This window comes from Enhydra lutris, unplaced genomic scaffold (assembly GCF_002288905.1).
Source record: "Enhydra lutris kenyoni isolate GAN:26980312 unplaced genomic scaffold, ASM228890v2 scaffoldscaffold31, whole genome shotgun sequence".
NCBI lineage: Eukaryota > Metazoa > Chordata > Mammalia > Carnivora > Mustelidae > Enhydra > Enhydra lutris.
In genome coordinates this window covers 21,999,034-22,022,547 of record NW_019154115.1, presented here as the reverse complement: position 1 = coordinate 22,022,547, position 23,514 = coordinate 21,999,034, and the positions used below count along the sequence as shown (strand labels likewise).

Below are 23,514 nucleotides of genomic sequence, written 5' to 3'. Positions count from 1 at the left end.
GTGCCCCTCCCTGTAATAATAAGCATATTCTTTCCTTGGCATTATTTTTTTTCCCTCTAATCACTACCCTAAAGAATTGAAGTTCTATTAGGAAGAATTCAAACAGGCTATCATTTTATCTTGTTAAACATATTTAAGTTCATTTTTGGATGAGATGTATATAGACCATCTCATAGTGTCTGTTCAGTCGATTTCAAGGCATTCTGGCTGGCTACTATCCATGAAATCAACAACGTCTCCCTCTTCCTCCTTTCTTTTTCCTTCCCTTCCACATCCGAATTCCTTTTTCTACATTCATAAATATGAGACTTTTTCCCATGATTTCAAGTGTGTAGCATCTATCATGGCTATAGTTTACTATATGTTTACTGTCCTGCAAAGATGGAACTTTGCCAGGGCCTGGGACATTTGCTGCTTCCATGTCCTTTTCTCCTCAATATCATCAAACTGCACCATCTCTTCGTTTTCACTGCAAAGGTGGATACATATTGTATCATGTATCAGTACCTCATTCCTTTTTCTTACTGAACAATGTTCCACTTTATGGACATACCACATTTGGTTTAACCATTTGTCAATGGATAGACATTTTGGTTGTTTCCACTTTTTGAATAGTATGAATAATGCTGCAGTGAATATGTACAAATTTGTTATGTGGACATACACTTTCTTTTTTCTTTGAGAGAGAGAGTATGAGTAGGGGGAGAAGCAGAGGGAGAGGGAAAGAAAGAATCTTTTTAAAAAAGTTAATTTTAATTTTATTATATTTAAATTCAATCATTTAACATATAGTGTATATTAGTTTCAGAGGTAGAGTTTAGTGATTCATCAGTTGCATATAACACCCAGTGCTCATTCTGTCAAGTACCTTCTTTAATGTCCATCACCCATTTACCCCATCCCCCCACCTACCTCCCCTCCAGCAACCCTCAGTTTGCTTCCTATAGTTAAAAGTTTCTTACAGTTTGTCTCCCTTCTGATTTCATGTTATTTAATTTTCCTTCCCTTCCTCTATGATCGTCTGTTTTGTTTCTTAATTCACACATGTGAGGGAAATCATAGAATTGTCTTTCTCTGATTGACTTACTTCACAGCCTAATAACCCTCTAGTTCTGTCCACATCATTGCAAATCATAAGATTTCATTTTCTTTGAATAACATTGAATAACACTCCATTGTATATATACACATCTTAAAAAAAACAAACACTTTTTTAAAAAAAATTTTCATTTATTTAGTTATTTGTCAGAGAAAGAGAGCACAAGCAGGGGGAGCAGCAGGCAGAGGGAGAAGCAGTCTCCCTGCTGAGCAGGGAACCTGATATGGGATCATGACCCAAGCTGAAGGCAGATGCTCAACAGCCTGAGCCACTGAGGCTCCCCACATCTTTTTTAAAATTTTATTTTGTGAAGATTTTATTTGTTTATTTGAAAGAGAGAGAGAGAGAGAGAGAGGAAATGAGTGGAGGGAGGGGAGAGGAAAAGGGAGAAGTAGACTCCCAGCTGAGCCGGGAGTCCAATGTGGGGGCTCCATAGCCGGACCCTGGGATCATACCTGAGCCCAAGGCAGGTACTTAACCAACTGAGCCACCGAAGGGCCCTATATACCACATTTTCTTTATCCATTCATTTGTTGACGGACATCTGGGCTCTTTCCATAGTTTGGCCATTATGGACATTGCTGCTATAAGCATTGGGGTACAGGTGCCCCTTTGGATCAGTATGTTTGTATCCTTTGGGTAAATTCCTAGTAGTGCAGTTGCTGGGTCATAGGGTAGCTCTATGTTTAACTTTTTGAGGAACTGCTGTACTGTTTTCCAGAGTGGCTATATGGGAAGGAATCTTAAGCAGGCTCCATGCCATTCTTTGGAAAAATGTCAGTTTGAATCCTTTGCCTATTCTTAGAGGTTTTATTTATTTGACAGTGAGTGAGAGAGATAGAGCACAAGCAGGGGGAGGGGCAGGCAGAATGAGATGGAGAAGCAGGCTCCCTGCTGAGCAGGGAACCTGATTCAGGGCTCGATCCCAGGACTCTGGGATCATGATCTGAGCCGAAGGCAGATGCTTAACTGACTGAGCCACCCAGGCGCCCCTCCTTTGCCTATTCTTAAGTTGGGTTATTTGTCTTTTAGTTATTGAGTTCTAAGTATTCTTTATATTCTGGAAACAAGGTAGATCATATACATTTAATGTGATTAGCAGTGGGGTTTTGTTTAAGTCTACCATTTTGGTATTTGTTTTCTATTTTCTTCTATATCTCATTTTCTTCTGTGCTTTTTTTTTTAACATTTGGATTCACTGAGCTTTTATTTTTTATTTTTTTTAAGATTTTATTTATTTATTTGAAAGAGAGAGATCACAAGTAGCAGAGAGAGAGGGGAAGCAGGCTCTCTGCTGAGGAGAGAGCCTGATGTGGGGCTCAATCCCAGGACCCTGAGATCATGACCTGAGCTGAAGGCAGAGGCTAAACGCACTGAGCACCCAGGCGCCCCTCACTGAGATTTTAAAAAATATTTTATTTCACCTCCACTATTACCTTATTTGCCATATCACTTTATTTTAGCTGTTTGTCAAGCATTTAGAGAATACTTCTTTAATGCAGTACATCATCAAATAATATTATATCACTGCCTGTATAATATAAGAATATTTTTGGGGTGCCTGGGTGACTCAGTGGGTTGAAGCCTCTGCCTTCAGCTCAGGTCATGATCCCTGGGTCCTGGGATAGAGCCCTGCATCTGGCTCTCTACTCAGCAGGGAGCCTGCTTCCTGCCCCCCACTTCTCTCTCTGCCTGCCTCTCTGCCTATTTGTGATCTCTGTCAGTCAAATAAATAAAATCTTTAAAAAAAAAAAAAAGAGTATTTCCAACTTCCATTTTCTTTCTCCCAGTCTTTTTGTTATTATTCTCATTTTATTCCTGTGTATTTTCATTTCCACAATGCATTCTTGCTGTTTTTGCTTTAAGCAGTCAATACTCTTTTTGGAAGACTGAAAATCCACTGGTACAAACATCTGGATGTTTTTGCCTTATAAAAAGAGGTTATCGTTTGTGGACAGTCTGTAAAGAGTGGATTGTAATTTTTGCTTTGAACTTTTCCTCAAGCATTAGAAAAGACAAATGAGGAGGTGTCGAGTCAGATGTTTCTGGAAACTTAGTGAGTTCCAGGCTGCTGTTGGGCATTTTGGGAGCCCATGGACTGATAGGAATTTATTTAGGATTCATGGGTGAGGTTCCATTTGTCAGTGGACTTTGACTCTCTGGTGTATGTTGCAGTGATTAGTACAGTGGCTGAACAAACTGATGTCATGCTAATTGCCAAAGGTTTGGAACTCTTCCATATTTGGAGGCTGCTGTTTTTATTGTCCACTTATTAAATTGCTAAATGAAGGAGACTAATAACAGGAAACTCATTGAAATGGAAAACTCATAATAGTACCCCTGAGTATTCATTGATGGGAAGTTCAATTCTTATCATCCAGTGATCACTTCAAAATCCTCTGTCAGGCAGATAAAAGTCCCAAAGCTTTCAAGCCTGACATTCACCCTGTGTAAAATTTTTTGCTCTAGGATTTTCCATCCTGGGCTTCGGTAACAGGATATAAGAGGATGTTGAATCAGGAGGAGGTGCAAGATTACGGGGAAAGTGTTTGATGTCAGTGGAAAGTCTCTTAAAAAAAGCAAGATAAGTGTATTAACGGATGTTATTGATTATACATTGAAGAATATTGCTTTGGCTTTAGAAGAGAGCCAGAGTTTAATAAAGTTAGTGGATTGATAGGTTTGGTTTGATGATACTGAGTTTTCCTATCCTCTTTCTGCCTCACCTTTATAATGTAATAATGTCTGTTGTTGCTTATTGTTGTGTGGTCAAATACAGGTCTAGATGTTGAGGGAGGGAGAGAGAATATAATAAGATTCTCAGGAGAAGTGTATCACCTGGGAGTGATGAATGAATAATGGTCTTATATAACTAAACTTTTGTAAACTTAAACCATATTCCCATCTTTAAGATGATTGCAAGGGAGGTAACCGCATTAGTTAGGGTTCTCTAGAGAAACACAACTGATAGGCTATCTTTCTGCCTGCCTGCCTATCTATCTATCATCAGAATAAATTGTATATATAGAAAGAGAGAATGAAAGAGAGAGACTGAGAGAGAGAGATTTACTTTAAGGAGTTGGCTCATGAGATCTGGGGTCTGGCCAGTCTGAGGTCTGCAGAGCAGGCCAGCAGGCTGGACGTTGGCAGGAGTCAGTCTTGCAGTCTTGAGTCTGGAAACAGAATTCCTTATGCTGGGTACCTGTCTTTTCTCTGATGGTTTTCCACTGATTGCCTCAGGCCTACTCACATTATGGAAGGTAATCTACTTCAAGTCTACTGATTTAAATGGTAATCACATCTGAAAAACATCTTCCCAACAACATCTAGACCTGTATTTGACCACACAACTGGGTACCATAGCGTATCCAAGCTGACACACAAAACTAACCATCACAATAATTACAGGGATCAAATTATTGATTTCCAGATAATGGAAATAAAGTCAAGTGATCTGCACAAGTGTACCCAGAGTTAGGATAGATCAGTTGGCTAAAAGGGTGAAAAGAGCAGGATCCAAAGGTTTTTAAAATTAGTACTCAACTTGTTTTTCTCTCTCTCTCTCCCTCCTTCTGCAACCACGGTGGGGCTTGAACTCATGACTCAGAGATCCAGAATGGCATGCTCAACCAAATGAGTCAGCCAGGTGCCCCAGAATCCAAGTTTTTAGATATATTGTCTGACAAAGTAAGTCTTCACTCAGTGATCCTCATTATTAGTTCAGCAGGACAACAGGAGAACCTAAGACTAACCAGCTTTGATTGGGTACAACTTGTCACAAAATTTTACATTTCTTTTTATCTTTATTGAGGTGTAATTGACAGATAAAGATTGAATGTATTTAAGGTGGCAGTGTGATGATTTGATACATGTATACATTGTGACGTGATTACCGCGATGAAGACACTTTTATATTTTCTTGATACAAAAATTAAAGGTTCAAGTTAGTATTTGCTTATATTTCATAAAATGTGCTATTTATTTATATTAACTAAAAATGAGTATTTTCCTTCTATAAAGAATGTTTGTTGAATTAATTAGTGGCTTTGAGGAACAGATTTTGGAACCTGTTCAAATATAGTTCTAATAGTACCCATAGTAATTACTGATTAAAGTGGAAAAGGCAAGTAGGCTTAGTTCTACCTTCCTTGGCTAGAAGAAGGCAGAAGTATTGAAAAGAACAAATGCAAAATTAACAGAGAGGGAAGGAGATTAAAAAAAATCCAGAGACAAAATTAAAAAGGTGAAGCTATTTGTTTTTCCTAAAGATTTTATTTATTCACTTGACAGAGAGCAAGAGAAGAGAGCACAAGGACGGGGAGTGGCAGAGGGAGAGGGAGAAGTAGGCTTCCCGCTGAGGAGGGAGCCCAGAGTGGGGCCCCATCCCTGGGACCAGGACTCAAACTGAAGGCAGATGCTCATCCAGTTGAGCCACCCAGGCGCCCCAAGGGTGAAAATATTTTAATGGAAAACCAGTTACTAATGTCCAAATCACAGTGTTTTAAAATATTTTGCTTTCTCTCTGTTTCATTTCAGAATGGATTAATGAAGAAGTGGAAGAAAGAACATTGTAACAGTTAGTTACATCACCCCTGTGTCACTGGAGAACATTGGTGAGTTTTACCACCTTTTTACTTGCATTGCCTGCTATGCCTTCTGCGGGGTATGCACCCATCTGCATATGTGTTCATGGTACTTACCGAACAAGACCCATTCTCAACCACTTGTCTGATAGGTTGCTTAAGTGTGTAGTATTTATACATTCAGTAGAAGGCCTTTTAATTTATGAGAATTATTTTAACCTGTCTTCTGTCTCAGAACTCAGTATACTTCTTCAGTGTGTTGCTTTCTGCACCCCCATACTCCCAACATGCTACAAATAGACACCCTCTAAGATTGCTCAAAATGTCTGGGATTATTACTTATCACCTTTTAGGTTTTGCCACAGCACCTGTTCCTTCTTTCTAGTCATCAAAAAAGTCATAGAATTATGGAGTTCTGGGGTTGGAAGGGATCAAGACCATCACCAGCACAGTGCCTGCTAGGCATTCACAAATGTTTGCGGAATGAATGTTGAATAAGATACACTCTTTCAAAGAAAGAAGTCTCTTCTAGTGGCAGATGATCATTCAGTCTTTGCTTGTTTGTGGAAGCAGGGGAGTCTTTATGACCATCAGAGAAAGCCTGTCTTTCTTGTGCCTTGAAAGTCATCATGGAGCTTAGATTTGGGCTGTTCTGGAGAAGAAATGAAAGAGTACATGGAAGAGTACAACTTCCCGATCCAGTGTAACTCTCTGAGACATAACTCACCAGGACTGCATCCCTGCAATATATGCGGGAGGTGCTGTTGGGTGCTTTCTCTGGATGAAGAGAAGAGGATACCATTTGCTTCTTACTTTAAATAATCCTCACCTTTAAAATCCTCAGAGTAGGAGTGCCCAGGTGATTCAGTTGGTTCAGCATCTGACTCTTGATCTCAGCTCAGGTCTGGTTCTCAGGTTTGTGAGATTTAGCCCCACATCAGACTCTACCCTGGGTGTGGAGTTTACTTAAGATTCTCTCTTTCAGGGTGCCTGTGTGGCTCAGTTGTTAAGTGTCTGCCTCCTGGGATCAAGCCCTGCATCGGGCTCCCTGCTCGGTGGGAGCCCAGCTTCTCCCTCCCCCCTACTCCCTCTGCTTGTGTTCCCTCTCTCACTCTGTCTCTCTCTGTCAACTAAATAAACAAAATCTTAAAAAAAAAAAAAAAGGATTCTCTCTCTCTCCCTCTGCCTCTCTGCCCCACCACCCTTAAAAAAATCCAAAACAAAACAAAACTTAAGAGCCTCAGAGAAGCTTTCTTTCTCCACCTGTTTTGGTTGGCAGCCAGGTAGATAATACCATAATATACCATGAAGAATTAAATCTTAAAAAAAAAATTTATTCAACTGAGAGAGAGAAAGAGAGAGAGAGAGAAAGAGAGAGAGAGAGAGCGGTGGGTCTCGATCTCACCATCCTGAGATCACAACCTGAGCCGAAATGAAGAGTTGAAATGTGCCATCCAGGCAACCCTGAAGAATAAAATCTTAAAAAAAAAAAATAAATAAACAAAATGACTTACTGTGAAGAGCAGAATCTTGAAAAAAGATACTAAGTACAACATAAAGAGATTTAGAAGTTACTCTACCTGAGCCCTCTAGAGGCCACTGCTGAGTAGTGGAAAAATCTGAGGGCAGGAGACCTGGAGCAGAACTCCAGTTCTGTGGTGCAAAGGCAGGACAAGCCATAAAGAATCTCTGAAACTTAACCTTAGTCTCTCTTTCTGAGAAATAAAGCTGTCAAAGTTCATGTGCCCCCAGGAGCTTCTCCCTTGTCTCCTCTTTCGGGTTGAAGCCCCTGGCATTCCCTTGACACAATCAGGCAGTTCTCTCTTACAAGATCTTGGCACCTCAAGATCAAATTGACTTAAGGCTGAAATGAAGATGTAAGGATCATACAGTAAGAATGTAGGATAAAAACTCAGGTTCCTCTTGGCAGAAGGAGGCTTCGCTGTGTGTCCGTGCCAAGGTCTGAGCCTGCAGTGCCGAAACAGCAGTCAGATGGAGACAGAGAAGAGACAGAGAAAGATGGGGTTTGGGGTATCTCAGAGGAAATGGCAGAGATGACGAGGTTAAAACTGGGGAGTCAGGCGGTAAAGGATTAAACTCTGCTGCTCATCACATGTGATCCCCAGCAAATTGCTGTACTCTTCAGAGCAGTGATTTCCAAAAGGGGAAGATTGTTACTGTCTCCTTTGTGAAGCTGCTGCAGGGATTACAGAGCCCTTCGGTGAAAGGTGAAAGGAAAGGGCAAAGGGCAGAAAGGAAAGATTCTCAAGGTTCTTCAGTCCTTTATGAATAATTTCAGTGTACACAGTACACATCAATATATATGATATTGATGTCCAGTAGGGATTCTGCTCCCTTGATTCAATTACCCCATAGTAGATAAGAGTCTACTCATTTCCTTAAATACCTGGGTAATTATTTTAATGCACAAATCACCTTCCCAACAAATTTTGAGAGTTTTCATTCTCATCACATACAATGTTACTTTTAAAATATTTTTTTTGCCAGGGCACCTGGATGGTGTAGTCAGTTGAATGTCTGACTTTTGGTCTTGGCTCAGGTCATGATCTCAGGGTCATAAGTTCAAGCCCCACATGGGGCACAGAGCCCACTTAAAAAAAAAGCAAAAGATAAAAGCCCAAATGAGAAATACAAGTTTAATTCATGGCTTAAATCTTGATACGTTCAGTTGTGAGTTTAAAAAGGATGCTCTTTGCTAAGACATTTTTGTTTTTAAAAAGACCACTATTTAGTCAATAAAAGAGATATTTAACAACCAATTTTTGTTTGACCTCAATAATTTGAATTCAGTATTTTTCTATTTGACATCCTTGGTTTGTAAGCCCAATTTTTTTTTTTCTACACTTGAAAGTCCCCATTTGCCCAATTATTCATGGATCAATCCATCTGTGAATTTACTGGATGACTCAAGGAATGAGTGAAATCTAATAGGTTTACAGTGAGCGAGTACTGCATAGGTGTCACTAACAACAACTTTGTGTGTACATTTCTTTCATCTAGGTTTATCGGGCCACTCCAGTATGCCTCACTTGTCCACATGGTTTATGAAGCTTGCTAAGCCCTCCAGATTTTTTTCTCTTTACTGTCAGGGGATGGGAAAGAGAGAAGAAAAAAGATTTGACAAAATAGTTCAGTATGGTGGTGAGTAAGTAGTGGGAAAGTCTCAAGAGGAATAGAGAAAGATGTGATGGAAAGGTTGAAGGAGGTGCTCTACATTTTTTCAGAAGGAAAATAGAATGAAATCTTAAGAAAATCAGGAGAGTGCTAAGCCTCTTACTTCCAACAGGCACTGTATATTTGTTAGTTTCTTTTTTTTCTTAGAGAAAGTTAATCATTATTATTTATAATTATTTTAAACATACTTACTAGTTTTAGACACACATGTTTTTGTTTTTATGGTTTCTTTAGAACAGAAACTGCCTTGCATTTCTTGAGCGGCTTCGTAGTTTTGGAGTGTGGAAGTCTTAGTCCCAGTGCTCAACATAGTATTGGCTAGGTTTGAGGATCTCATTCACAGCTGAACCCAAGTTTTCGGTGTGTAGCAGTAAACATGCAGATCTAGTCCTTGCCCTCAAAGGATTCATATTTGGAAAGGCAGCTGATAAACATAGATTTTATCTATGTTTAGATAAATAAAAACACCTGATTGCAGGTGTTTCTAAGTACTACAAAGAAGATGTACCTAAGATACTGTGTCATTGGGGAGTGTTCTTGGTATAATCATCAGGAGGACCTCCATGCTGAGGTGGTATTTGAGGCAAGACCCAATCATGGAGTTAAAATCTCAACCAAAAAAAAAAAAAAATCTCAACCAACTTCTTTTTATTTATTTTATTTTATTTGTTTAAAAGATTTTTATGTATTTATGAGAGAGAGAGAGAGAGAATGAACAGGGAGGAGGAGCAGAGGTGGAGGGAGAAGCGGACTCCCCACTGAGTGATGATCTGGGATCACAACCTGAGCCAAAGGCAGAAGCTTAACTGACTGAGCCACCCAGGTGCCCCTATTTTATTTTTTTAAAAATATTTTGTTTTTAATTAATCTCCGCACCTAACATAGGGCTCAAAACTCATGATCCCGAGATCAAGAATCACATGCTCTACCAACTGAGCCAGCTAGGCACCCCATTAACCCACCTCTTTTAAAAACCAGAGCAAAAACTGTTTTCCCTAACATAGTGTAGATTCCTCTGGTACTGAAAATGTACCAGCATCTATCTGTTGCCCCTGGAAACAGCCTAAGGACCTCAAGGGAATTATCCTGGCTTTGTGAATTTCAGCTAGGCCCAAGATTCAGTGCTACTCAATAGATTCTTCTCAAGTAATGTGTATATGAGTTTCAGATTTAACAACAATCTTCTCTGCCCCAGAACCCCTAACAAAGCCAGACATTCTTCCCATCCTCTTGTGTCTCTCTTAATCTTTTTAACAGGAGACCTGAATATTTGCTACATCGAATCATGTATAAGAGATGCATCTAGTTCCTTTTTTATAGCTCAGAAAACTGAGGCTTCAGAAGGTGAAGGCTAAAGGTCATAGTTGTTTGAATTCACTGCATGTGCTCTTATGAAGAGCCTCTGCCCTCTTCTTCCTAGCGGAAAGCAAAACAGCTCTTGATTCTCTGCTACCAATGCATTGCTGACCAACAGTTTCTGGGAAAGATTCTCCCCATTTTAACAATACTGCCTTATAAAGCATATAACCAGATTATACACTGTTAGATGTGGAGAAGGAAAAATGTACTCATAGTCCCATGAAGTCAGCATTTTCATTTCCTTTCCTTTTCCCCCCATATGCATGCTTTTAATGCTTTGTTTTTTAAAACAAAGTAACCCATGCTTATTAAACAAACAAACAATTATGAAGTATAATGTAAAAATTAATACAATCTTGCAATTTTTTTTCAATTTTATACTTCCACAGGTAACTAATATTGAAATACTGTGTATTCTTCCACACTTACCTTCTATCCCTCAGGAATAAATACCACACACATAATTCATGAATATGTGTATATGTATGTTTGCACATAGGCACACACACACAGAGAAATCTCTTTTGATTCCCTCCTTCCTCTGTTGTTTTGTTTGTTATTTATTTCCTGATTCCTTTCCTTCCTTCCTCTCTCCCTCCCTCCCTTCCTTCCTGGTTCATAATATATTCATAATGTACTTTTTTCACTTAACAATATATGGTTGACATTCCTTGAAGTTAATAGTTTGCTACGTTGGCTCTATGTTGGAAATGCCAAAGAGCTTTAAAAGTACTGATGGGTCCAACCCTCAAAGATTCTGAGTTAATTGTCTTAGGTGAAGCTGGGCAGCAGAATCCATACCTCCCCTCCCCAGATGGTTCTAACATGCAGCCATATTGACAACCACTGCTTTAAATTTGTATGCACAGATGCAATTCATTCTTATTCATGGCTACATAATGTTCTAAGTCATGACTGTATTAAAATGTATTATTTCTCTATTAATAAACATCCAATTTATTTCCAGTTCCTTGTTTTGCTAAAAATGCTTCAGTAAACATTTATCCTTAATTATGGATTCCTTTATTTCTATGAAATACAGCCCTAGAAGTGGGCTTCTTGGTTAGAGGTAGGGGCATTAGAATTATGATAGGTGCTGCCAGATCATTAAAATTATGATAGGTGCTGCCTTATCATCATAAGGTCTTAATAATATCTACCTCCAGTAGCAGTCTATAAAATGCTCAGTTTCTTATACCTTTGCCAATCTGAAGAGAGACAAAAACACTTTTTTAACCCACTACTGAAGCCGAGTATCTTTTTATTCATACTTATTTGTCATTTTTGTTTCTTTTTGTGCGACTTGCCCTTTCATACTTTCCTGTCCATATTTAATGGTCATCTGTCTTTTCTTGTTGTATCTTAAGAGCCCTTTAAGTAATAGGAATATTATCCTTTTTTGATCATATATGTTTCAATTTTTTTTCTAGTCTTCTATTTGCATTTTGATAATTTGTATGGCACCATATATATTTTAAATTGTTGAGAATGTGTAAACAAGTTTTATCTCCTCTTTTATTCTTCATGAGATTTGAATATTTTTTCATATTGGCAATCCTTTGTCAGTTTCATTCCTAATGGGTGCATGTAATTCTTTTCAGCTTCCACTATATTCATTCAAGCTTCAAAAAAAATCCTATGACTGTTGTTTTAAATAATGCTGTAATTAGTATTTTCTTGCATTTAGCTTTTTGATAGTTTAGATGCTTAGGAGACTCCTACAAGTGAAATAGTTGGATCAAGAATATAAATAATTTTTGTGGTTGTGGTAATTATTTCCTAAACTCTTGTTAGAGCTGTAGGCTAATGAATCAGTATAGAAATTCAGGGACAGGGGTACCTGGGTGTCTCAGGTGGTGAAGTTGCTGACTCTGGATTTTGCTCAGGTCATGACCTCCAGGTTTTAGGATCAAGCCCTGCATTGGGCTCTGCCATCAGCTTGAAGATTCTTTCTCATTCTCCCTCTGCATCTCCTCCCACTCATGTTTTTTTTTTTCTCTCTCTCTCATTCTCAAATAAATCTTAAAAAATATTAGGGACAAAATAATTAGTATTTATACAATAATATTTCTTAGAGGACAAATCATATTATAGAATTTTAAAAGTTAAATTTCTTTTTTTAAAAAAATATTTATTTATTTTTTGAGAGAGAGAGTGCGTGCACATGCTCTAGTTGGGGGAGGGGGAGAGGCAGAAGGAGAGAATCTTCAGGCAGACTCTCCACTGAGCATGGAGCCCTACTCTAGGCTTGATATCACCACCCTGAGATCATGATGTGAGCCAAAACCAAGAGTCATACACTCAACCGAACGGAGACACCCAGGCACCTCCTGTAGTTACTGCTTTTTAAGAAGATTGTGATTTAATGAAAAACAGAAAGAAATGTCTTATTTTTTTTTTATAGTTCAGTACCATAAAATAGGTATGAAAGAATAGTAATAGGATTTGACCCATGTAGTTATTGCTTTTCAGAAAAATTTCGATTAATGGAAAACAGAAAGAAAAGTCTTACTTTCTTTTATAGTTCAGTACCATAAAATAGTTATGAAAGAGAAGAGATAGGATTTGATTGTATCAGCAAAGTTTTTTTTTTAAAGATTTTATTTATTTATTTGACAGACAGAAATCACAAGTAGGCAGAGAGGCAAGCAGAGAGCCAGGAGGAAGCAGGCTCCCTGCTGAGCAGAGAGCCGGATGCAGGGCTCTATCCCAGGACCCTGAAATCATGACCTGAGCTGAAGGCAGAGGCTTAACCCACTGAACCACCCAGGTGCTCCTCAGCAAAGTCTTCTTAAAGGTGGGGTAACATGGCAGAAATATAGTAACTGGCTTGCCTGAAGAAAAGAATATATATGGAAAAAGGAGGATTCCAGACTGGAAAAATAAATATGGATTAGTCTGTTGCAGGCTTTGGATGTACATTTAATTTGATAGAAAGAGTGAAATGCTGAATGACTGGGGCGCCTGGGTGGCTCAGTGGGTTAAGCCTCTGCCTTTGGCTCAGGTCATGATCTCAGGATCCTGGGATCAAGCCCTGCATTGGGCTCTCTGCTCAGCAGGGAGCCTGCTTCCTCCTCTCTCTGCCAGTTTCCACCTACTTGTGATCTCTGTCTGTCAAATAAATAAATAAATAAATAAATAAACAAATCTTGGGGGAAAAAAAAGAAATGGTGAATGATTTTAGTTGGGAGTCAATTTGGGAAGATTAATTTGGTGTTATCTGTGGGTTAGACTGAAATGAAAAAAGCCAGTTAACTAGTGGCTAAGAGTTTTGGCAACTTACTAATTCTTGTGAGATTCATGTAGCTCATCTGTAAGCCAGGAACAATAATGCCTATGCCAAGGTGCAGTTGTGTTTAATAGAATGGTGTATATAAATTACTGGGAATGGCTCCTGTTACATAATGGGTATATTGTACCAATCACTATTAGGTTGTTCTTCTATTTCATATGCCCTGATAATAAATAAACAATTCATATAGGAATGTAGAGTCACTTCAACGAGTTCTAGTCTTGTAATATTAAAGCTAAATTAGCTTTCATGGTTTTTTCCCTTCCCTACAAGGTCCTTTAGAAACTCATTGGATGGATGCTCTAAATGAAACAAGAGTGACTGAATTTGTCTTCTTGGGACTCACTGAGAACTGGGTGCTGGAGATACTACTTTTTGTGACATTCTCCGTTGCATATGTACTAACCCTTTTGGGGAATGCTCTCATCATAGTTACTATAGTTTTTACTCTGCATCTTCATACCCCCATGTACTTCTTCCTGAGCAATCTGTCCTTTATTGACCTCTGCCACTTGTCTGTCACGGTGCCCAAGATGCTAGAGGGCTTGCTTTTGGAGAGAAAGACAATTTCCTTTGATAATTGCATTGCACAGCTCTTCTTTCTACATCTGTTTGCTTGTGCTGAGATCTTTCTACTGACCATAATGGCTTATGATCGTTATGTAGCTATCTGTGCTCCGCTGCACTATTCCAGTTTGATGAACATCAGGGTCTGTGTACAGCTTGTCTTTGCTCTCTGGTTGGGGGGTACTGTTCACTCTCTGGTGCAGACCTTCCTGACCACTCGTCTACCTTACTGCGGCCCCAACATTATTGATAGCTACTTCTGTGATGTGCCACCTGTCATCAAGCTGGCGTGTACAGATACATACCTCACAGGAATGCTCATTGTGTCTAATAGTGGAAGCATCTCTCTTACCTGTTTCCTGGCTTTGGTTACCTCTTACGTAGTCATCCTGGTTTCTCTTAGAAAACAGTCAGCTGAAGGGCGCCGGAAAGCCCTGTCTACCTGCTCAGCCCACTTCATGGTGGTTGCCTTCTTCTTTGGACCGTGTATCTTTCTCTACACTCGGCCAAACAGCAGCTTCTCCATTGACAAGGTGGTATCTGTCTTCTACACGGTGGTCACCCCTTTGCTAAATCCCCTCATTTACACCTTGAGGAATGAGGAGGTAAAAAATGCCATTAAGCATCTCAGACAGAAACAGGTTTTTTCATGAAGTCGGGTACATGACTGATTTGGAATCACAAGTATAATTATGGCCATATCTTTAACAAGTCAGTAGAAGTAAAAAACAAAGTCAGTAGGTAGAGTGGCATTGAGCAAGGCACGCTTCTTTATAAAGAGGACTTACTGAGTATTACTTCTGTAAGGGAAACAATCATGATGGAACCTAAAGGAAAAAGAATCTGGGGGTTTTTGGGCGGCTCCGTTGGTTAAGTGTCTGCCTTCAGTTCAGGTCATGATCCTGAAGTCTTGGAATGGAGCCCCGAGTCCAGCTCCCTGTTCAGAGGAAAGTCTCTCTCTCCCTCTGCCCCTTACCCTGCTCATGCTTTCTCTCACTCTCTCAAATAAATAAATAAAATCTTAAAAAATAAAGAATCTAGGAAACTTTAAAGAAGGATTCTGGTTTCTCTAGTAAGAGAACATAATTTGGGGCATGTACTGAGTTTCAAGAACAATTAGTTGTGAAAGAACATATTTTCTTGTGGATTCTGTGGGTTAGTGCCTCTGGGAGGCAATGTATCACACTTATATTCTATAAATTAAAGTGCTTTAAATCTTGCTTTCAAATATAGATTCAAGGTGTTTACTTAAGCCATCACTGATTTATAGTGAATTAAATTGTTACTTTGAAAGTGATTCTCTCCTTATTCCTGGATCTATTTTGTATGTTTCATAATACTTTGATAAAATCAAGGTAGAAATATATAAAGAACTTACTTTAAAATAAACTTTATTGATGTAAAATTTAGTTACATAAAATGCATGTGTTTTAATTAGACAATCTGAGAAATTTTGACGAAGGTATATATACACCCATGTAACCATCTCTTCAGCAAGATATAGGACATTTCCATCATCCCAGAGAGTTTCTTTGGTCCTTTCCCAGCCAATTCCTCTATCTTCACCCAAGCATTCACGGATCTGATTTTTGTCACTATGAATTAGATTGTCTTTCTTAGAGCTTCATATAAATTGAATCATACAATATGAACTTTTCAGTACCTGACTTCTTTAGTTCTGCATGCTATTTCTGGTATGAACCAATGTTTTTTGTGGGTATGAGCAGTTTGTTTCTTTGTATTGTTGAATACTATCTCATGGTATGGGTGTACCACACTTGCTGATTCAGTCATTTACTGATGGGCATTTGGGTGTTTTCTATTTTTGACAGTTATGAATAAAGTAGATATAAATGTTTACTAATAGGTTATTTTCACTACATGTCTTCATTTCTTCTGGGTAAATATCTAGGAGTAGAATTATTGGATCACATAGCAAATGTATGTTTAGCTTGTAAAACTAAAAGACTGGTTTTCAAAGTGGTTGTATGGCTTTTTTTTGAAGTTATTTATTTATGTTTATGTAAACTCTGCCTCTGTGGGGTTTAAACTCATGACCCTGAGATGCAGAGTCTCATGCTTCCCTGATTAAACCAGCCAGGCGCCCCCCAAAGTGGTTGTATGATTTTATACTCTCATCAGAATTATGAGTTTAACATCCAATAATTGGTATTGTCAGTATTTAATTTTAGGTCTTCTAGTGAGTGTATGGTTTACTCTTCATTTTCCTAATTACTGATGATGCTGAGAATCTTTTAATTAGTTTATTATCCTTTCATAGAGCTTGTGTTGTGATGTGTCCAAGTGTTTTGCTCATTTATTATGATCGGTTTTTGTCTTCTTGTCACTGTGTCGTAAGAGTAAACAAAGTATTCTTTGTATATTCTGGATACAAGACCTTTGTTGGACAGATGGCTTGGCAATATTTCTCTTCATGGGGTGGCTTGCAGTTTTATTTTCTGAATTACATATTTTGAAGAACAGAAGTTTATATTTTGATTAAGTCTTATTTATCATTCTTTTAAGATTGATTCCTTTGTGTTGTAAGAAATCTTCACCTACCCTGAAGTCTCAAAGATTTTTTTCCTGTTTTAGAAATTTTACAGTTCAGCTTTAAATTTTAAGTTCATGATCCATTTTAAATTTAATTTGATATATGGTGTGAGATGAAGGTTGCGATTAATTTTTCCCATCTACCTAGATGATTCAGTACCATTTAAAAAGACTTTCCTCCCCTTTGCATTATCTTGACACCTTTTTAAAGTCGGTTGACCCTTGAGAGAATGTGACAGTATTCTTTTTACCTCTTCACTGTCACCTCTCATCATTCTCTGCCTTAGGGTCTAAGCTGTAACCACACTACACTTTCTCTCCTTGGACCAAGCCAAGGTCTTTCCCAATACCTGCCATTTCTTCTGCCTAGAATGTTCATCACCCTTCCTTTCTCATGTGTGTCTCCTTTTCATCTTTCAGATCTTAGCTTCAGTGTCATTTGTCAGAGAGACCCTTCTTGCCTACCCACTCTGATGACAGCCTTTTCCAAAACACTCTATTAGCATTCAATTGCGTTTTTTTCATAGATTTTGTTATGATCTGTAATTAAAATGTATTTGCTTATACTTTTGTTTCCTATTTTCACTAGACTCAACTGCATGAAGGGGGGGACCATTTTTTTTTTTTTTTTTTGATTGTAAGCCTGGTCCTTAGCGCATAATAGGTGCTTGGTAAAAACTGGTCAAATGAATAATGAGATACCCCCATTTCATTGCTCTGGTAGCAGATTTTCCTGGACAAGGATATCAGTATTTTCAATGACTCAAAGTCTTCTTTCTACATCACTGAAGTCATAAGCAAACTCACTTGGTCTAAGTCACCAGTGTTTGCTGAGCCGTGTAGGCAAGCATCTGAGTGAATGATGTAGTCAAGTGCTGCCCAGCAATCAGAAGATCCATTTAGACGTTAGTTATCACCCTAAGAAAACAGCAGGGAGATGCGGCATGGTGTAATGAAAGTAGCATGAGGGGGCACCTGGGTGGCTCAGTGGGTTAAGCCTCTGCCTTCAGCTCGGGTCATGATCCCAAGGTCCTGGGATCGATCCCCGCATCGGGCTCTCTGCTCAGCTGGGAGCCTGCTTCTCCCTGCCACCCCCGCCTGCCTCTCTACCTACTTGGAATCTCTGTCTGTCAAATAAATAAATAAAATCTTTTTAAAAAATTACCTGTTAGAAAATAGCATGAGTTTGTGTTGATACACTTGGCTTAATAGCCTGCTTCCAGTATTTCCTAGCTGGGTGACCTTGGGCATGCTGTTGGCTCTCTTCGAGCTTTGGTTCCATCATTGCAGATAAGCATAATACCTAGCTCACAAGGGGCTGTGAGAGTGGAGTAAATGTAGAGTGCCTAGAACAGTTTCTAGCATATGGAAGATCCTAAAAATCATAGCTACTGATATGATTGTCAGATATTGGACCAGAAGACAATTTATAAGTTGTATATCCTGATAAATGTTAGGTGACTTGTTCTTTGCAAGACATTTCTTGGATGTGGAGCACCAGGACTCTAAGAGCTTAGACATTGTCATTTTTTACCTCTCCTCTCCATTCTCCCTATGAACTTGTTCAACGCATTCTTCATGTCTTCATTCCTAAGAGTATAGATGATGGGATTTAGCAGGGGCGTAACTGCAGTGAAAAACACAGACACCACCTTGTCCTCTGGGAGGCTGGTGGATGGACGGGAATAGATAAAGATGCAGTGTCCCAGGAAGAGTGTGACGATGGTGAGGTGGGCTGCACATGTGGATAAGGCTTTTCGCCTGCCTTTGGAGATCTGCTGCCTCAGGCTTACCAGGATGACTGCATAGGACACCACGAGGACCACGAAACAGACCACAGAGATGAGCCCACTGTTAGAGACAATGAGGATTTCAATAATGTGGGTATCTGTGCAGGCCAGTTTTATCACCTGAGGCACATCGCAGAAGAAGCTGTCAATCTCATCAGGACCACAGTAGGGCAGCTTGATGGTGAGGGAGGTTAGCGATATGGAGTGGATGGTGCCCCCTGTCCAGAGGGCCACAGCCAGTAACACACATACTTTCCAGTTCATCACTGTCATGTACTGCAGGGGTTTGCAAATGGCCACGTACCGATCATAGGCCATGACAGTGAGGAGAAAGATCTCGGTGCAGGCAAAGAGGTGCAGGAAAAACATCTGGGTGACACAGGCCTCAAAGGAGATGAGCTTCTCTTCTGACCATGTATCTATCAGCATCTTGGGGACAGTGACCGTGGAGTGACAGACATCGATAAAAGACAGGTTACTGAGGAAAAAATACATAGGAGTATGGAGCCGGCGGTCATAGATAATAGTTATGACAATGAGGACATTCCCAATCAGTGTCAGGATGTAGAAAGTGAGGAACATGGCAAACACAGTCATCTGTACCTTCTGATTTACAGATAAACCTCTAAGCCGAATGTATGTCACAGAAGTGGTTTGATTGAGTAGATCTGCCTCTTCCATTCTCTTTGTTGGGCACTCTGTCAAGAGTTAGGAAAAAAATAACACTTAGCACCTGCATCAATCATTTGGTCACTTAATTTCTTCTGTGTTTGCTTTTCCTTCCATCTAGAACTTATGATCCAGTATCTTATTTTAAAAACCCCATTCAGGGGCACCTGGGTGGCTCAGTGGGTTAAAGCCTCTGCCTTAGGCTCAGGTCATGATCTCAGGGTCCTGGATAGAGCCCCGCATCGGGCTCTCTGCTCAGTGGGGAGCCTGTTTCCCTTCCTCTCTCTCTGCCTGCCTCTCTGCCTACCTGGGATCTCTGTCAAATAAATAAATAAAATCTTTAAAATAAATAAATAAATAAATACCCCATTCAGGGGACACCCGGGTGGGTCAGTTGGTTGAGCCGCTGTCTTTGGCTCGGGTTGTGGTTCCAGGATCTGTGGATTGAGTCCTGCATCGAGCTTTTTGCTCAGCAGGGAGCCTACTTTTCTCTCTGCCTCTGTCTGCCACTTTGCCTGCTTGTGCTCTCTCTCTCTCTCTCTCTCTGACAAATAAATAAATAAAATCTTTAAAAAAACCCCATTGAGCATCTTAAATCATGCTGGACACACAGTAGGCACCACACACACATTTTTGGAATAATAGTGTAGAGAACCACGATTCACTAAGAGATCTAAGGCAGCCTTGGAGAGGGGAGTGCTTATATTTAGTCATAAATCTTTAGGGGAGAAAAAAATGAAGATTTTTCTACTCCAAGCCAGTAACAGTTTCCAAGTTGTACAAATCCTGGCCTTGAGCACACTTTTCTCTATTGCCCGTTGACTGCATTTTTCACTTGGCAAACCACTTCCACCCCTGCAGTGAAAAGCAGAGGCCTTTCCTCAAGCTGCCGGGAACAGGCAGTGTGACTGGGGTGTGTTTGGAACATTTCTTTAGACGAGGCTGGAGAAAACTCTGGAAGCCTTGGAAACTCTGGCAAGGGAGACTGGCTTCTGCTCCAGCTCATCCTGCTGGTGCAAATCAAGGTCCAGGCCAAAGAACCTCCCTGTCCTGACTGGGTTATCCTCAGCTCTTCGTAAAGTCCGATTCTGTTGTCTGGCCCACAAGTCAAGTGGTCCTTTTCTTTTAAATTAGCTTCCCTTTGACCCAGGCCCCACTGTTTAATTTTTTTTTTTTAAATTTTATTCACCAGGTGCTCATCATGACAGGTGCATTCCTTAATCCCCATCACCTGTTTCTCCCATCCTCCCCACCTCTCCTCTGGTGACCATCAGTATATTCTCTATAGTTAAATCTGTTTCTTGGTTTGTCTCCCCCACCCTCCTCTTTTCCCACTGTGTTCATTTGTTTTGTTTCTTAAATTCCATGTATGAGTAAAATCATTTGGTGTTTGTCTTTCTCTGACTGACTTACTAGCTCCATCCATGTTGTTGCATATGGCAAGATTTCATTCTTTTTCATGGCAGAGTACCATTCCATTGTGTATATATGCACCATATCTTCTTTATCTGTTCATCAGTCAGGGGACGCTTGGGCTGCTTTTGTATCTTGGCTGTTGTAAATAATGCTACAACAAATCTAGGGGTGCATATATCCCTTTGAATTTGTGTTTTTGTCTTCTTTGGGTAAATGCTCAGTCATGTAATTACTGGCTTGTAGGGTAGTCCTCTTTTTAATTTTCTGAGCAACTTCCATACTGTTTTCCATAATGGCTGCACCAGTTGCAACAATGCAAGAGGGTTCTCACTATTTTTTATAAGAAATGTATTTATTATTATCATCATTATTACTTTTTTAGATTTTATTTATTTATTAGAGAGAGAGAGATTGAGAGAGTGAGTGCGAGGAGGGGCAGAGGGAAAAGCAGACTCAAGACCAACCTGGGACTCGATTCCAGGATCCTGAGCTGAAGGCAGATGCTTACCTGACTGAACCACCCAGGTGCCCCACAAGATCTTAGCTCTTAGAAAGATTTGAGAGCTTTCCCCATCTTTTTTTTTTTTTTTTTCATTTTATAGGTAGAGAAAATGAGGAACAGAGAAGTAAAGCAACGGGCCCAAGTTCCCAGAGAATTACAGTAATAGCTGTATCTGGAAGCTCAGGCCTTGTGATTCCTGGCCCATGCTCTCTGCCACCACTTTGACCTGAATCATTTATGTGATGATAGGCATAATTAGGGCTAAGTGGAATGTGTCTTGGTGACCTGTCTCTTCCTCTGCCAGCCTGATTTGGTATCTGTGGGGAGTGTCTCTTGCTCGCTTGTCTTCATGCCACTACCTGGATGCACAGTCTTCCGGGGGTGCCCAACCATATAAGCCACCCTCTTGGTTCCTTGGGACCTATCATCCTGTGCTACCTTCTTCCCATCACTGATCACTACTAGAGCTTTCCCTCATTCTTCAAGGTCAGGCTTCTTGCAGACAAAAGAATCGACTCCACATTGCTTATGAAAAAGAACCAGAGAACTCTTTCCCTTCTGCTTCTAGTTACCTCATTCTTCTCCAGTATTTCCTATTACTCATCATGCTGGTCTTCTCCTGACAGTGGCCCTTTTGACAGTCTGAATCAATAGAGGGAAGACTAAGGTAGTGTCAAATTAGGAAACTAGCAATGTAGAGTCATGTGAAAAGAAGGTATTTCTGTTGCAGAAGTCTTTCAGTGACCATATGAATTAAACTCATGGTGTCTAGAACTTAGATTACTATTTATTGTAGTATCTTAATATAGTTATAGATTATCTTTATTATTTAGAAATTTTTCTTATTCACTTAAAGCTTCTGCTCTAGAAAACTAATTTTATGTTTTTCAAGATTTATTTATTTAATTTTAGAGAGAGAGTGTGTGGGGTGGGGAGGGGAGAGACAGAGGGAGAAGGAGAGCGAATCTTAAGCTGTCTCCACACCTAGCACAGAACCTGAAATGGGACTTGATCCCACGACCCTGAGATCAAGACCTGAGCTGAAACCAAGAGTTGGATGCTCAACCAATGGAGCTACCCAGAAATCTATTTTTTAAAAGATTTTATTCATTTATTTGCCAGAGAGAAAGCAAGAGAGAGAGAAGGTGAGACAGCACAAGCAGGAGGAGTGGCAGGCAGAGGAAGAAGCAGGTTCCCTACTGAGCAGGGAGCTTGATGTGAGACTTCATCCCAGGACCCTGAGATCATGACCTGAGCTGAAGGCAGAGGCTTAACCAACTAAACCACCCAGGCATCCCTCCAGAAATCTATTTTGAATGTTGAATGATTTACATCTGTTATCTTTTCAATTTAGTAAGTTCCAGAATGGTGATTGCAAAATTGAAAACTGAGGAACTGAGCAAGAATGGATCCAGGGGTTTATTTTAAATCAATGCCGTGTTCCAAGATTCATTGTTTATGTACCACACCCAGTGCTCCATGCAATACCCTTAATATCCTTAATACCCATTTTATGGTGACTAATGTAACACAATAAAATAAAATAAAATAACAAAATAAAACTAAAAAAAAATAAAAAGGGGGGGAAATCAATCTGGAGATTTTCACCTGCACACACAGGAAAGGCTATGCAGATGGAGAACTATGTCTGAAATGAAGACTTGTGTTCCATCATCATCACTTTTTTTTTTTTTCTGTTTCTTTGGAGCTGCAGGAAAAAAATCTTTTGAGAAATGGAGATGTCCCCAACTGCAGTAGAAATTTGATGTCAGTTTATGTTGAGAATACTGTGCACAAAAAGAAAATCTAATGTCTGTGGCATACATTTCAGAAAGATGGAGGAAAATAATTAAGAGCAAAAACAGAATAAAACAAAATGTCTATAAAACTCACCCTGGGTTGTTTCCGATGCTCCCAGCCCCTCCAAGAGAACTGAATTGTCACGGTCTGATAATTTCAATGTCAAGTTTGATAGTGAATTATTTTCCAGTAGAAGTAACTAATCAGACAAATTTAATGTTGGACAAAGCAGATAACCCTATTTACCTTGATTTTTCCATCAGGATGGCCAGAGTACTCAAAGTTCCCTTGGGCTTGTTCGGTTTTTGGTGATAAGTCACAGTAAATATATTTGGTGATGTTTTACCAGAAGTACTTCAGGATTTCTGCAAAAATATTACACCTTAGCACCTATATTATTATCATAGTTTTCAATAAGTAGAGCATGTAACTCTGCCCTGAGGTTTTCTAGAATTGGTTTCCAGTCAACTGGATATGAGGTGTAAGAATGGTATATTTTTTGTACTTTTTCGGATAGTATTGGCAAAGAATGATTCAAAGTTGCTACCAACCACTTTTTCAGGCCATGCTAGTTTTACCAGGAGACTTGTAAACAGACTTGACTTGATGGTTCAGAACCAGTGTGACGGAGGCATTCTCTTTCCTTGGCAGCAACTGTCTAGTTGTAAGTTTTACATTGCTAGCTTCAC

At 39.6% G+C, this 23,514-nt stretch overlaps 2 protein-coding genes across 2 annotated transcripts; one reads left to right on the top strand and one right to left on the bottom strand.

The window, feature by feature from the left end:
* Positions 1-13,821: 13,821 nt before the first annotated feature.
* LOC111153315 (olfactory receptor 4E2) lies at positions 13,822-14,748 on the top strand. Its single transcript, XM_022512260.1, has one exon. The coding sequence runs from the start codon at positions 13,822-13,824 to the stop codon at positions 14,746-14,748; it is 927 nt and encodes a 308-aa protein (XP_022367968.1).
* Positions 14,749-18,171: 3,423 nt separating this feature from the next.
* On the bottom strand, positions 18,172-19,119 carry LOC111153314 (olfactory receptor 4E1). Its single transcript, XM_022512258.1, has one exon. The coding sequence runs from the start codon at positions 19,117-19,119 to the stop codon at positions 18,172-18,174; it is 948 nt and encodes a 315-aa protein (XP_022367966.1).
* Positions 19,120-23,514: the final 4,395 nt, after the last annotated feature.